Raw genomic sequence first — 15297 nt, 5'->3', positions numbered from 1 at the left:
CGGTGACATTTAGCATAGATTGTGGAATATATGCATGTTGTGTCATGTACTTTTTTTCAGTTGCTAAAATATTTTCGGATACTTTATAGAGTAAATAAAAATTATGTGAAATGATTCAAGAGGATCCACAGTAAGATGTTTTTGTCTGTAATAAAGTAGCAGGTGATAGTCCCTAGCACGTGGGAGATACTCATGATGGTCGATAGTGAATACCGATAACTTTCCTGAACAGAACACCTTGCAAATATTGGGTCAGGTGATAAAAAAATAGTTGAAATAAAAAAAAAAAAGAATATTTTAAGTTTAGAACAATATAAGAATAGAATTATTCTGATAGTTTTCTCAATTACATTTTAAATGTGTTGACTATTTTTTTGTCTTAGAAATGTCTTCTTTTTATGGTGAATCTATTTTCCAGTGAATTTTGAAGTACAGAGTCTATTCCACAGGATTCAAGCTTCATGGTGTAATTTGGTTAATATATTATCTGGTGATAGCCTCCTTAGGTAAGGTTCGAGTGAAGCATGGCATGCAGGGATGTAATGCACTTTAAGTCTTGTGTTGATTCCTCAAGAAATGTCTTACTTTTTTTTTTTTTTTTTTTCTTTTGGCATCAAGTGATGTGTGCTGTGAGCATGATATATATTTTAATTTTAGCAGGTAGTTAATTACAATCAACTCTCAATTATTCAGGGACTGATTATGTTTATGAAGAACCTATGCCTTTTGATGCCCTTTCTTGCATGGCTTGCTCCCCGCCCCAGCCCCCTACTGAGTAGTGTCCCTGTCTGTAGGTGGTCAATGACAATTAAACGTCAGAACAAACAAAACCTGAGCTCCAACTCTGAAGGAATATAATGAAATGATTAGATAAATCAGGCCTTTAGATTAGCTATAGATTTTATTAATGCATTCTATCCTGTTTGTTTATTTTATTCTATTTGTTCCTTTCCCTGCTTCCAATTGCCTTTAGAGGGTCAACAGAGAGTTGAATGTAATGAATTATGTCAAATAATTAGTTGTATTGGGGAAATAAAAACAAATTACCACCCAAACACTCCATCTTGGTTAAAATGGACATTGTAATTGGTAGGTGCAAGAGAAATTCTTCTTCTGTAGATATGCCCCATAAAGCATGGCTGAAACAACACATTGCTCTGTGCTGGAATGGCTCACTGTGGTTGCCCCCGCTGCATAGCTTTGGTATGTGATCAAGGATGCTGTGAAAGATAAGCACAACCACCCACTGTATTTGCCACATAAATAATTGTATTGAAATACTTATTCCCCCCACCAATAGGCAGCATTGTTTTTCTAAAGTATAGGCCTACTGTATTTTATTGGAGGCAAATGCAAACACTATCACTTCATAGCTACTGGTTTTCTTCTTATTAAACTAAGAAGAGGAAATTGCAAGGTTCAAAGGACCTTTAAAATTATGTTTTACTAGTTAGCCATTACTTTTAGGTTGTAGTTGCCCAACAAGATGTTCGGTGACTGAAATGAAATGCAAGAATGAGGCTGGGGAGAAATGCTCATAGCTTCAAAAATCAATGGTTTCTGCCATTTAAGAGCATCTTTGTCTTCTAGAATGTGGGATAGTTTTGGGGGAAAATAGATTCATGGATTCCTCAACTTTAGCTGTAGAGAAGCCCTTGCTTGCTGTTGAATAGTTAGAAAGTCACTGGGGACAGCCTTGAGCAGACTACATAAATATTTCATTTTCATTTACCTTCCCATGACTGAGTAGTTAATTTTTCATTTTCAACTTTGATCTAAGAAGACATTAGTTCCTTGCCATGATGGTAGATTTTAAAAGTGAGAAAATGACAGAATTCTTGCAGTCAAGAGAAACATTCAACTCTTAGGGAAAAGGCCCTTCAAATAGCAAGTAGATTTTGCTATTTTGTGAAACTGGACTCCTTGGATTTATAGCAAAGGCAGGATTAAAGCTGCTGTTTTTTGTTTCTGGGGCAATGTTCTTTTCACCGGACCAGGTGCCACTTCAAAAGAAGGGTAGCTGCTAATGGTATTGGAATATTTTTCATTTTTAGTAAAATCCCGACTTGAATCGCACATGGCTGTTATATAGACTCAACAGAAGTGCTTTTGGAATTGCAATGTTTTTTAGATGTTTGTGCATTAGAGTGAATGTGATGTGGCAGAAAATGACTTCATCCTCAAGTTCTGTATTTAATAGACAGCTTCTCAGGAGGCACCTGACTTCCATCAGTAGATCGGGTCCCATGTTGCACTCTTCTGAGAATATTACCAAGTTTTATATTTAACAAGTTATCTAATTAGGTATGTATTCTTTGATAATAGGAACTGTTTCTTACCCTCTTTAGTATTATGCCTGGCAGCTCTTATTTTCTTTCTTTTTTTTATCAATCCTCACCCAAGGATGTTTTTTCATTGATTTTTAGATAGAGTAAAAGTGAGGGAAGGAGGGAGGTAGAAAAAGCGAGAGAGAGAGAGAGAGATAGAGAGAGAGAAAGAGAAACATTGATGTGAGAGAGACACAGATTGGTTGCCTCCTGCACAACCCTGACCAGGGCTGAGGATGGAACCTGCAACCCAGGTACATGCCCTTGGCTGGGAATCAAACCCGAGACATTTCAGTCAGTGGGCCGATGCTCTAACCACCAAGCCAAGTTGTCCAGGGCTTTTTATTTCTTGTGATTGGCATATTGCTGGTTTCATTTGAAAGTCTTATTCTTCTTGGTTGGTTAAAGTAATTATCAGGAAATGACTGAGGACCTGAAAATTATAAATTAACGTTAGATTCTCCTTGTGAATCGTGTTCTTATGAAACCTTGGAGTTTGGAAGATTTTGACTATGTGGCTGGTTCCTTAAACATATGTAGATCGACAGTTTTTAGAGGCGAGGGGGTGGGGAAAACTGGATGAAAAAAAATGAAGAAATTAGCCAAAGAATATATATGTATAACCCATGGACACAGACAGCAGTGTGGTGATGGCCAAAGGGAAGTGGGGGTCAGGGACTGGGTGGAGATGGGCAAAGGTGGGGGGAATGAGGACATCTGTAATAATGTCAACAAAAAAAATAAGTTATAAAAAGATGTTAAGTCGTTATGGGTGATGTTTTAAAGTACATATAACATACAGATTGGCTCAAAGCTTACAAACAACTATAGTAAAATAGTAAGACTTAGAGCAGTGAATACTGGTGCATTCTTTTAATTGGAAGGACATAGCTAAAATATAGAATTACATTTAGCAACTTATTGGCTAATATTTACTTTGGTTTAGATAAGGATGACATAGTAAACCAAACCCAATTGTTCTTTAAGAGATTGGAAGACCAGATGTAGCACTGGCAGGATGTGGTGTCAAGTCCTGCTATTTATAGCATGGATGACGGCTCGGCTTGCATGTGGTTCTGAGACTTAGTGCTTCCTTGCTGTGTCATGTGCAATAGCAAGGTTTTTTTTTTTTCTTTGAGGATGTTGGAAATGTGTTTATGTCATGTAGGCTTTTATGTGTTCTTATTTATATTTCGTGTTTAAAAACACCAATTAATGGTTCAAAATAGAAAACAAAGATAGGTCATTAAAAGTCTTCTAGCCTTTTACCACCTCTCTTCCAGTCAACCACTAGGAGGATTTCCTATGCATGGACTTTTACTCCCTTCCTTCTTTTTTTTCACACAAAAAGAGCCCAGGTCTGCCCCCTCATCCTCGCACTTCACACTGTTTCTTGTTGATCTCTCCTTGTCTGTGCATAGAGAACTCCTCTGATGGGTCTTTGTGAGTCACATCATCTGCCTGAGGATGGACTTGAAAGGCAGGGTGATGTAAAAAAGCTATTTCTGCAAACCAGGCTTCTCTGTCATACTTGAATCTCCAGATATGTGCCAACAGAACCATATGTGAATGTAGATTCCTGTATATAATCTATAAAACATTAATATATATTGAAAATGTGAAATTATGTTTCTTTTATTTTTATTTTTTTTTATCCTCACCTGAGGACATTTTTGCATTTTTCTTCTTACTAACCCAGGTCTCTCTGGTCTGTGGGCAGATGCTCCAACCGCTGAGCCAAACTGGCCAGGGCAAAATTATATTTCTTAATATCTTGGTCTAAGTTAAGATACAGGGAGAAGTTCTGTTTATTGTTATCAAAGTCCTAATTTGTTTTTCAGTTATCTATCAAGCTAATTTATTCTAACATTCAGTTACTGTGAAATATGCAAAAGGAAGTATTTGTTTCATTTCTGAGATGGTGAGCATTCTATAAATGAGAGTATAGGAACTAGAATAATGTCTTTAGTTTAACTTAACAACAAAAGTAACTTTAATATCTATAAAATTAAACTGTGCATTATTCTCATTAAGAAAGCATAACTTCATTTTCCTACATTTTGAGTTATAAATAAAAGTACTTGAAGATAAAGCAGGTAATGGGTACATTAGTAAAAAAAACCAGCTTAGACTTACTCCTCTGAAGCATTTTTCCAATAACCAATTTTAATTTCAATTTAAAAGTGAACACCAGGATTAAGGAGCAATGTTAGTTTGGTGTACTTAAGATAAAATTGAACCAGATGCCCAAGGCCCAAACAATAAAAATAGTTCTACAGGGTTGTACCTAATGCTGCATTTCCTCAATCCAGATGACATTACAATGTTTAAGAAATTGCTGAGGTGATAAGTAAGATCAAATTTAACAGGTCTGTTTTTGATTCCAGAGAAATTTAAATGTATATCATTATCTCCTTCCACTTGGAGTGGTTCTGATATTTAGGCAGATTGGTTTTTGTGGCATATTTGCTGTGCTCATAGCCCAAGGCCGCATGTGGAGGAATAATGACCTACTTATCCGTGTTCGAGAAAGCTCTAACTGACATGGGAGAGTGATGGGAGAAAGACCTACACTAGCTCTATGAATTCAGACTGATGGGCACTGTGGGACATGATTATATGATCATTTATCAGAAGAGTTTTACCTGAAAGAGAAAAAAAGTTGAGCCAAAATTTGTGAGGAGGATAAACAGGCCAGGTGTTGGGTCAATAAGGAGGACTTTTGTGTAGTTATTCTTAGCTTCAGGCACAGCACAGAGATCCATGCAGTGTCTCATTGCATCTTATTCTGATTCCCAGATTGTCGTAGGAGATAAAGTTGTTCTGATGCCCGTGAATGCAGGGCAGCCACTCCATGCAAGCAACATCGAGCTTCTCGACAACCCCGGCTGCAAAGAGGTAAGTTCAGGCAGAAAGCAAATGAAGTTGTTGATTTTTCATGAGAGAGAAAAAATGGTATAGAATTTCTTTCATTGTTTTTATAAACTTAATGCCAGTGATGCTAATTAATGTTCCCAAGGTACAAATAGATCATGATTAGTGATTGCTATTTTCAGATGGTCCTATGAAGACATTCGTATTGAAGTATCTACCTCATTGTCCAAAGTTGGCTTTTCTTGCCTCTTACTAGTTGAAGTGATCATTTCTGGTATAACATGGAATCTGTAGTCTTATAACTTGACATTTCTTCATTAATAGGTGAATGCTGTTAATTGCAACACTAGCTGGAAAATCACTTTATTCATGAAATATAGTTCCTATCGAGAGGATGTGCTGAAAGGGGTAAGTATGTGCTGCACAGAACATTTGCTGGAGGAAGTGAAGGTAGTTGTACTGACTTCTGGATGCAAAATCTGGGCATTCACGGGTGTTCATCGTTTTGGGTGTGACTGTAAACTTATAAACCTAGAATGTGACTATATACTCTCTAAGAGAGTGCTTGATTGAATTTCCCCTCCTGTATTTTGAAGTGTATAAATAATCATTAAAAGCCAAGTGTATTAACCAAAGAACTTATATGCATATATGCATAACCCATGGACACAGACAATAGTGTGGTGAAGGCAGGAGCGGGGTGGAAGGAATTAATGGGGGAGAAAAGGGAGGGTATCTGTAATACTTTCAACAATAAAGATAAATTAAAAAAAAATAAAAGTCAAGTAGAGTATCAAAATCAGAAAGACACACCTGCTTCTTATGTCTGATGGTCAGATTTTTCTTGGAAATACAGTGTTATCGGCTTGTTTTTCTAGGGTGACGTTGTTAGATTGTTTCATGCAGAACAAGAGAAGTTTCTGACCTGCGATGAATATGAGAAAAAACAGCACATTTTCCTTCGTACAACCTTGCGTCAATCAGCCACTTCTGCTACTAGTTCTAAAGCACTCTGGGAAATCGAGGTGTGTAAACTGTTATTTGGCTTTTAATAAATATTTATATATCCATCAGACAAGATTCAGTAGGGTGATTCTTTCACTGTTAATAGGCTTCATTTATGATGGACCAATAAAGCGGTCATTTTGGGAACTGACTTGTGCCTCTTTATTCTGTGACCAGTTTGAAACGTGGCTACGTCCTTCATCTGTCTGCTCTGGGGCACCTCCCCCACTCTCCTGTTTAATATGGGCATATATATGATGTTGCTTTTAAAAAATCCGTTGTGAAGTATTTGCTGTCAAGACTGATAAGACTTTGAAGGCCACGTGCCTCAGGTGGCCTTGGAGCTGAGATGGAGTAAGATGAGTCACTGTACGTAAACAGCGGAACGACAGTCACCGCAAAGAACACTTAGTTCTGGGGATGACGTTTGTTTCCACCGGGATGAGGACACCCGCAGTTAAGAACTCATTCAGCCTTTGAAAAGTATTTTTTAAATGTCCCAATATGGTGGAGTAATTAGGAGAATGTAAGATGTGGATTTATCTTTAAAGAACCTTTCTGTACAGGGGAGGAGATAAGATCTGCGTAATCACTTAAAACAAGCCAACACCTGACACAGTCCAACCTGATTCAGTGGACATCCAGGCTTATACAGTGGTTCTCAACCACTTTAAACCCATCACTGCCCCTTTAACAGCATATGCTCTCTGATACTTCCTTTATCATTCTAAAGTGAAATTCATAGGTAATATTATCTACATAGTCTCATGATTAAAAATTAATATAATGCCAAAATTCTAATATGAAGGCAAAATAAAAGGAAAATGATGTATAATAAAATAACGTGTATTTCGACAGGTAAATACCTACTCTAGAAGATTTCATGTTTATACCTACCTGTGACAGATGCATCTGGTGTGAGAGGGAGGGTAAGACAGCCCTCCGTACAAGTTCAAGAAAGCAGGAGCAGGGCTGCAGGGGACCTGAAGTTATCTAGTGTTAGGAGAAGTGATATCAGAATAGACTTATTTGTACATGATTAAAAAAGAGGGAAACAACCATAATTGAAATAGATATAACGAGACAAATTACAGACTACCGAAACAGAGAAAATGAAGAAGTATGATGTTTATGCAAATGAGCTGAGCCTTAATTATAAATGTAACATCAGAATAAGTCTCTAAATTATGACAGGGTTTGTAATAGAGACGAAATAGCACAAAGAACATATTTGCTCTCTTGAAACCCTCTACATGTTGAGGCATACTTTCGCCTGGGGCACTCAGGAGAGACCAGATTCTTCAGTGGGTGTCAGGGCTTTGAGAAGGTGTTGGGGACAGCCGCCATCCCCCCAGAATTCTACCTGACTACTTCCCTTGTCCTGGTAGGACTAAAAGATGTTACCTGAAAATAAATTCATAGTTAAAATGTGCATTTTCACACCACACATTTCTTATTGTGCTCCAAAAATTAGAACAATACAGGGGTAGCAACAGTGTGAGATATTATTTTAAACCTTTATTCATGAAATACAGTGATGAAAAGGTCATACAGCGAGTCCCCTGTACAGTGAGCTCTCTGCGTTTCGTGTGTCTCTGCCTATTTGATGCTAGGCTCTAAGTTTGTTGAAAGGAGTTTTGAATCTTCTTTCCATTATATTTGCCATTAGTTTTATAGCTTTTGCTGCGACTGTACCACTGCGCTGAAACCCATTTCAACAAAATGCGTAGCTGGAAATGCTATAACCCATTGAGCACTCAGACGGGAAAGAGTGAATAAATTATTCAATAATTTTGAGATGTCTTGAATTCATTTAAACTTCTCTCTTCCCAGTGTATTTCTCTAAAATTATTATACTTTTCATATTACTTGATATAAAAACTTTTTAGTATGATTACGTGTCAAAGTATTACCACTTTATGTTTGTGGTAGTTTTCTTTCTGTAGATTTGGAGGAGGTCGGCTGTGGCACGTCTCTGTTCTGTGCCGTATCAGTCAAGAAGCCTGAGCATCAGTTGCTCCAAGAAAAGAGGTCTTTACTATAGGACGTTCGGTTTTGACCTTATCGGAAGGACTGGGTGGGGGTCTCATAGGAGGATATGGCAGGAGCCCGCTACTGCTCCCCCTCGGAGCTGCAGGCTTCTCTTCCTGAGCTTCAGGAGTTCTCATCCACCCCGCCCTGTGGGGGTCTGCACCAGGCAGCCGCCACCCCCTTTCCTGGAGCCAAAAGATGAGCTTCTCTCTTACTTTGCTCCGCTTTCCATTCTAATGGAATGTTTCCAGAACCCGGCCAGCCAGGCTTCTAGCCCCCGTAGTACAGGGCAGCGCAGCCGGGTGAGGGGTGGGATGGTCCTGAAAGCCACACACAGTAGCCAGCATGTGCTGAGCTCTCCTGTGAATTGCAGGACGTACACTGCCTTGGCCATGCCCATTAATGCCCAAAGCACTGTGATAAATGAGAACATCGTTCTGTGTCTCCAAATTGTTCCCCAGGGAGCTGTAATACTATTGCTAGACCTGCTAATGTGTAGGATAGTTCTTAGGCTGGGATCAATGGTGATCTTCAAGTTATTTATTAACCTCTAACAATTGTATACCAAATGTATGTGTGTCTACATGAGAAAACCAATAGATTTATCAGGTTCGCAAAGGTATCCATGCCTCCCCCAAGGGAGCAAGAGCTCACACATTGACAAGGTCACAGCTGCTGGTGTGATTAGCAAAGGATTTGTGGGAGAAGTTTGATCTGAGAACTGAGCCTTGTAAGATGGGCCTGTTTTTGGACCCAGAAAGAGTGGTTTTAAAACCTTCATTCATTTTGAAGTATTTTCTTAATTATTGTCTTATTTGACCTATTGCAGTAGGGGAAGACATAGAAGCTAGAGACTAACAAAAGCATTACAAAGTTGTATATTAGCATACAGAACTTGAGGCTGGGGCCGGAGTCCAAGCGTGGTCAGTATTTTTTTTTTATCCTCACTCGAGGACATTTTTCCATTGTTTGTTTAGATAGAGTGGGAGGGGGAGAGAGGGAGAGAGAGAAACACCAACTTGAAAGGGACACATTGAGTGGCTGCCACCCTCACGACCCAACCAGGGCCGGGGACAAACTGCAACCAAGGTACATACTCTTAGTGGGAACCGAACCCGGGTCTCACAGGCCAACGCTCTAACCTCTGAGCCAAACCGGCCAGGGCAAGAGTGGTCAGTATTAACAAAAAGAAGGTAACCTGTTGAGGGAGGATAATGACCAGTTCTCCTAGCACTCTGATATGACTTAGGATATTTAATCTTCACAGCAACTGTGAATTCAATGCACTTTATACTTGAAGAAACAGGTTGAAGATGTTATATTATACCATCATTGGCAGGGCTGTTTATACCATAGTAATTGGCAGGGCTGGGACTCAAACTCTGTCATCTTCAGGCTGTAAAGCCCGAGCCTTGCCACTGCACCAAGCCACCGGCCATAACCACCTGTTTCAGAGCTTCTGCTTTTATTCTCAATAACCCAGTGGCTCAGCATCTGGGGCAAGGCCAGTTCCAAGGACAGGCATCAAAGGACATGGTGTTAGTAGTAAGCACAGGTGGAAAGGGCCAAGCATCCAGGGCTGGGCACTGTGGTTCTCTCTGCCTGGAATGAGGTCTTCCGATCTCTCTGCCTGACTGCCTTGTTCTTCTGCTCTGGGTTTCGGCTCACCTATCTCCTCATGCTGTGTATGTATTGCCATAGGCTGATTGTCATATCCAAAGTAGCCTTCCCTACTTCCTCAAATCTTATTCATTGAAAGCTCTCGTCTTATTCATTGCTGTGTCTCTATTGTCTAGAAGACCACCTGGCATATTGTAGTAAATGGGGGGAAACGCCACCGTATTTCCAGTTTTGGACTGGGAGTAGAGCTGTATTTGCAGATGTAAGGCGTAGTAGCATCATGCACTGTGAGTGAGGTCACTGTTTTGTCCTTTGCTCATTTATGGGGACTTCTGTTTTTCTGCCACACTGTCCTCTCACGAAAACACATACTAGATTTGACGAGCTAGCATTCACAGGCAGGCACCCTGTATAAACTGGTGGCATTTGCTTGCCAGGTACATGACTGTGTGTTAGTCATTATTGTCATTGCTCTTTCTGTCTGTAGGTGGTTCATCATGACCCATGCCGTGGGGGTGCAGGACAGTGGAACAGCTTGTTCAGATTCAAACACCTTGCAACTGGGAACTATTTAGCAGCAGAGGTAAGACTGGTGGATGTAGTGCGTGAAATCCCTGGCTCTGAAATAGTGAGATAAGCAGTTACGTTTTCTAAAAAAATATAAAATTTGCAGAAACAAGTACAAATTAGAACGTTATACAGATTTCATGATTGCTTATCATGTTCTGGTATGACAGGTAAGTTTTTCTTCAAATGTGAATATTAACTGAAGCCTTAAAATAATCTTTGCCTTAAAATTAAGTAACGACAGTAGAACCCTGGGGGTTGGTTTACTGGATGGTCAAATGGAATCGGGATTCTGATTTGCAAATGTCCATCACTGGTCCTAAAATTTCCCATGTAGCTTCACTCTTTCAGAATGTCTGCATGCGGGAGGTGGTCAGCATCATTGTTGTAGTATTTATGGGTAGTTTCAGGTTTATCTCTGGCCACTGTTTCACTGTTAGGTAGCCTTTCTCGTTCAAACCATTGGAGAAGAAAGGGTTTTCTTCCTGAGACATGGAACCTGTTGGATAACTGGCAATAAAAATGGTAAAAACATCGAAGGTGTTTTCTTTCTCCACTAGAAGCACGTTGACCATCAGATAGATATGAAGGGTGGGTAGAAGGAAAAACATCGGCATTTTAGAAATGATTTGATTAACGTTTGGTTATCTAATTTGAAAATATTTATTAGCTATATGAAAGCATCCATGTAGTCTACTCTCCTCAACTCTGTTTCTGTTTTTCGGCTTAAAGCTTCTTCTGGGATTTGCAATCAGAATTTGGTCTTAGAATCTAACTTCTGGTTTTCGATATGAAGGAGGGTAAGGAAGTGGGGATGGACAACCGATGAGAAAAAGGTGTGGAAAACAGGAAGTTTCTGTAAACATGCTGACCCCTGTCTGAACTGGCACCCAAACCTACCACCTCTCCATCCTATTAATCTGTAATAATCTTCTTCATAGTGTTTACCACCATCTGGTTTATTGTGCACTTTATATTATACATACATATTATATTTCTCTGTCAGAATGTATGTTCTATTAAGACAGGGATTTTTAATATCACCACTGTTTCTCCAGCCCCTAGGACAGTGCCTGGAACTTAGAAAGCACTTGATAATTAATTACATATTAATAAATTGAATATTTTTGGAATGAATGAAGGAATATTAAGAAGCTGTTTTGGCTTCTATAAGCTTAGAGGATGGGAAGAAGATTTTAGGGATTTGTAGCTGAGAGACATTTGGAATTACATTTGGGCAAATTATTCTAAGCCTCAATATCGTCTGCTGGAAAAGGGGGCTAATTACAATATTTATATAGTAAGATTATTAAGAGAATATAATAAAAGCAAAGTGCTTGGCCAGTGTGTGGCTCATGGTAAGCACCATGATTCATTTTATTATGTGATAAATAAAGATTATTATTTTTTTATAAATACCTGACTCATTTATGAATCTGCTCAACTAAACAAAATATAGCTTTGTAATTAATGAGCTCCTCACACTGTAAAGTTTTGAAGTTCTTTGAATAGTAAGCCTTTGCAGCAAAATTAAGTAGTCAGATAGAAAAGTTGTGTCTAAAATAAGAATTAAAAGTCTACTAGATGGCTCACAAAAGATAAATTAGGGTTAAAATTCTCTTGGCTCTTAGATTAGTGTTTCTTTTTCTTAATTCACTTTACAATCAATGGCTGTTTTAGCTACTGACGTTATCTGTAAAAATGATATAATGACACATTGTTAATTTTCCTTGTTAATTTCTATAATTAAAATGTGTCGGTTGAGCCCTGGCCGGTTTTGCTCAGTGGTAGAGCGTTGGCCCACAGACCAATGAGTCGCGGGTTCAATTCCAGCCAAGGGCGCGTGCCTCAGTTATGGTTTGTCCCCAGCCCTGGTCAAGGTCGTGCAGGAGGCGGTCAGTCCATGTATCTCCATGTCATTCCCTCCTATCTGAAGATAAATAGAAAAATATCCTCGGGTGAGGATTAAAAGAAAACAAACAAACAAACAAAAATGTGTCATTTGACACATTGAAATGATTAGAATGCTAAGAATTAAATTGTTTAAATTTAATGAAGATCTATGATCTCAATACATAATGAACTCATTAAACATTGAAAAATAGCAAGCAGTTCACACCTGTAAAAAAGCGTGAAAGACTGTCCTTCCATTGTATTTCTAGAGAATACGACTTTAAATGCCAGATGCGATTTTGTCCATGAGAAATCTGATGTGTTTGTAGGATCTCCTCTTTGACCTTTAATACTTTAGATAACATCTTCTTTTTAAATAACAAGATGAGAGAAGGAGAATTAAGCATGAAGTACATATCTGAAAATTGAAAGCTAACGATCTATTTTCTACTGATTTTAATTAGTATAACAGAGTGGGTGCTTCTGTGTAGTATTCTAATATCAAAAGAGAAGTTATAGTTTCAAACTGTTGACATCCATTAGTTGGGGTTTCATACTTCATATGTCAGCTCCGTCCAGATAAGATCCTGACAGTCATATCCCAGATGCTTGTCCTGCTGCTGTGCAAGTGTTCAGAGGTGTGGCAAAGTCCCAGTGACTGTATTCACTATCACGTGATAAAACACTGATTTTCAATCGCAATTCACAACAGGAGGAAACTAGCCAGTGACAGTTGGAAAACAATGATTATCCTTTTGCTTTTTAAAGCTGTCCAAGTCTTTCATTCCGAAGCATGATTCATGTCAAAATGTTGGGTTACATTTTGAGTTGTAATGTCCCAGAAGGATTTGTTTTATTATATTATCATCTTCTTCATAAGAGAGAAAAAGCTCCAATTCATACACATGCCCGGCCGGTGTGGCTCAGTGTACTGAGCGTCATCTCATGAACTGAGAGGTCCTGGTTCGATTCCTTGTCAAAGCGTATGCTTGGGTTGTGGGCTCCATCCCCCGTAGGGGGCGTGCAGGAGGCAGCCGATTGATGTTACTCACACCGATATTTCTATCTCTATCTCCCTTCCTCTCTCTCTGAAACATCGATAAAAATATATTTAAAAACAAAAGAATTTCACACACACTTTAATATATCTTAAGTGCTGGATAAATGCACAGCACGGTGGAGAAGGCTGCAGGTAGAGAAGGAAGCAGAGGAGTCAGTGTTTGCCCTTAAAGAATTGACCTTCAAGTTCAGAAGACAGCATACAATAAAGGACACAGGACTGTCGGCAGACAAGGTCATGTAGGGCTGATTATGTGTGCAGGTGGAGCTGGGTTAGTGTGAGATTAGCCACAGAAGGCTCTTGCTTGGGGTGAACTCTCCTGTGGTTTTCAAAGACGGTGATAGACCCAGGTCGGCAGAGAACTAAAAGGACAGTCCTTGTCGAAATTGCCAGGGAGACCCAGAGAGGGATGTGGGATGCCTAAGTCATGTGTAGACAATGTAAACAGAGAGGGCAGCTAAAAGAAAGGGGCCCTAAATGGAATTACTGGATGGCAATCCCTTTGCTTGAAGATTTTGAATGAAGGGTTTGAGTGGGATGTATGGAATTTGAAGCTGATCCTGGTAGCTACTTTAGAGGTTGGACTGGACAGCTATTTGCAAACATTTGGTAGATACCAGTGATGTCATTAGAAACATTTATTTTCCACCCTGGAGGAGCTCCCAGTACAGTGAGGAGGATTTAGGCTTTGGAGAGCTACTGGTGATGTCATTCAGGAGTTTAGGGAAAGGGGAAGAGGTGAAAAGTTGATGAGGGAAAGAATCCATTCAGTCTTGAATATGTTTATTTGGAGAGGCTTATAAAGTGTTCGGGTGAACATGTCTGATAAGCATGGGCTCTACACCTTGTAGGAGTTTGGGGATTGATGAGGGCAGAAGGACTAGATGGGGTCCTCATCAGCATGAGTGAGATCATCAGTGAGTATGAAGAGAGGGATACGATGTCTGAAGATGGAACCACGAGAAAATCATATTTGAAGGGTGGAGAAAAGACTGGGAACCTATCCTGACTGGTGTAGTTCAGTGGTTAGAGCTTTGGCCTACACACTGAAGGGTTATGGCTTCAATTCTCTCTTTTTATTTTTTGCAGTTTCTATTAATTTATTTTTGTTGCAGATGTTTCTCTTCTCCCCCTCGCCATTGATACCCTGTTCCCAACCCCACCCCCCTCCTAGCATTGTTGCCTATGTCCATTGGCTACGCATACATGCATATAAGTTCTTTGGTTTATCTCTTCCCTCCCCCTTCCCGTACCCCTCTTCTGAGGTGTGTCAGTCTGTACCCCACTTCTATGTCTCAGGATCTATTTTGTTCATCAGCTTGTACTGTTCATTATATTACACAAATAAGTGAGATCATGTGATACTTGTCTTTCTCTGATTGACTTATTCCACTTAGCATAAATGGGTTCAATTCTCAGTCAAAGGCACGTATCTCCATTGCAGGTTCATTGCTCCGCCCCATCGGGGTGAGTGTGGGTGGCATCCAATCAATGTGACACATCAATGTTTCTCTCTTTCTCTCCCCAGCCCTCCCTTCCACACTCTAAAAATCAATGGAAAAAATATCCGTGTGTGAGGATTAGTAAAACAACAACAAATAATAGTGATAAAACAAAGACTGGGAGCCTGAGAAGTCAGAAAAGCAACTAGGAAATCCAGAGGGCTGAATCATACACGCTAAGCAAGGGGAGACAGTTGCAAAAAGCAGGGAGCGCTGTCAGAATGGCTAGGAGCAAAATGAGTTTGCAGCATTTTGCAAGAACATGGTTGTTTGTGACTCTGGTGAGAGCATTTTCAGTGGCAACCAGAACGCAGGGGGTGGAGGGATGACGAGGAAACCAGCAAGTGGAAGTGAGTGTGGACTGAGTTTCCACAGCGTGGCCGTGAAACGGGAGACAGAGTGATAGAGGGTCAGTGAG

At 39.6% G+C, this 15297-nt stretch overlaps 1 protein-coding gene across 2 annotated transcripts in view; it reads left to right on the top strand.

Moving 5' to 3' along the window:
• ITPR2 (inositol 1,4,5-trisphosphate receptor type 2) overlaps positions 1-15297 on the top strand; it is a 470721-nt gene that overhangs the window by 100705 nt on the left and 354719 nt on the right. For both annotated transcript variants that reach the window (XM_036251040.1, XM_036251039.1), the window contains exons 6-9: positions 5127-5225; positions 5526-5609; positions 6080-6226; positions 10345-10440. In XM_036251040.1, the coding sequence (XP_036106933.1) occupies positions 5127-5225; positions 5526-5609; positions 6080-6226; positions 10345-10440 (426 nt within the window). The remainder of the gene's footprint in view (positions 1-5126; positions 5226-5525; positions 5610-6079; positions 6227-10344; positions 10441-15297) is intronic.

The sequence above is a fragment of the Molossus molossus genome, unplaced genomic scaffold (assembly GCF_014108415.1).
Source record: "Molossus molossus isolate mMolMol1 unplaced genomic scaffold, mMolMol1.p scaffold_m16_p_10, whole genome shotgun sequence".
Classification (NCBI taxonomy): domain Eukaryota; kingdom Metazoa; phylum Chordata; class Mammalia; order Chiroptera; family Molossidae; genus Molossus; species Molossus molossus.
Note: the sequence above shows the minus strand (reverse complement) of the source record. Positions and strands in the feature narration are given on the sequence as shown.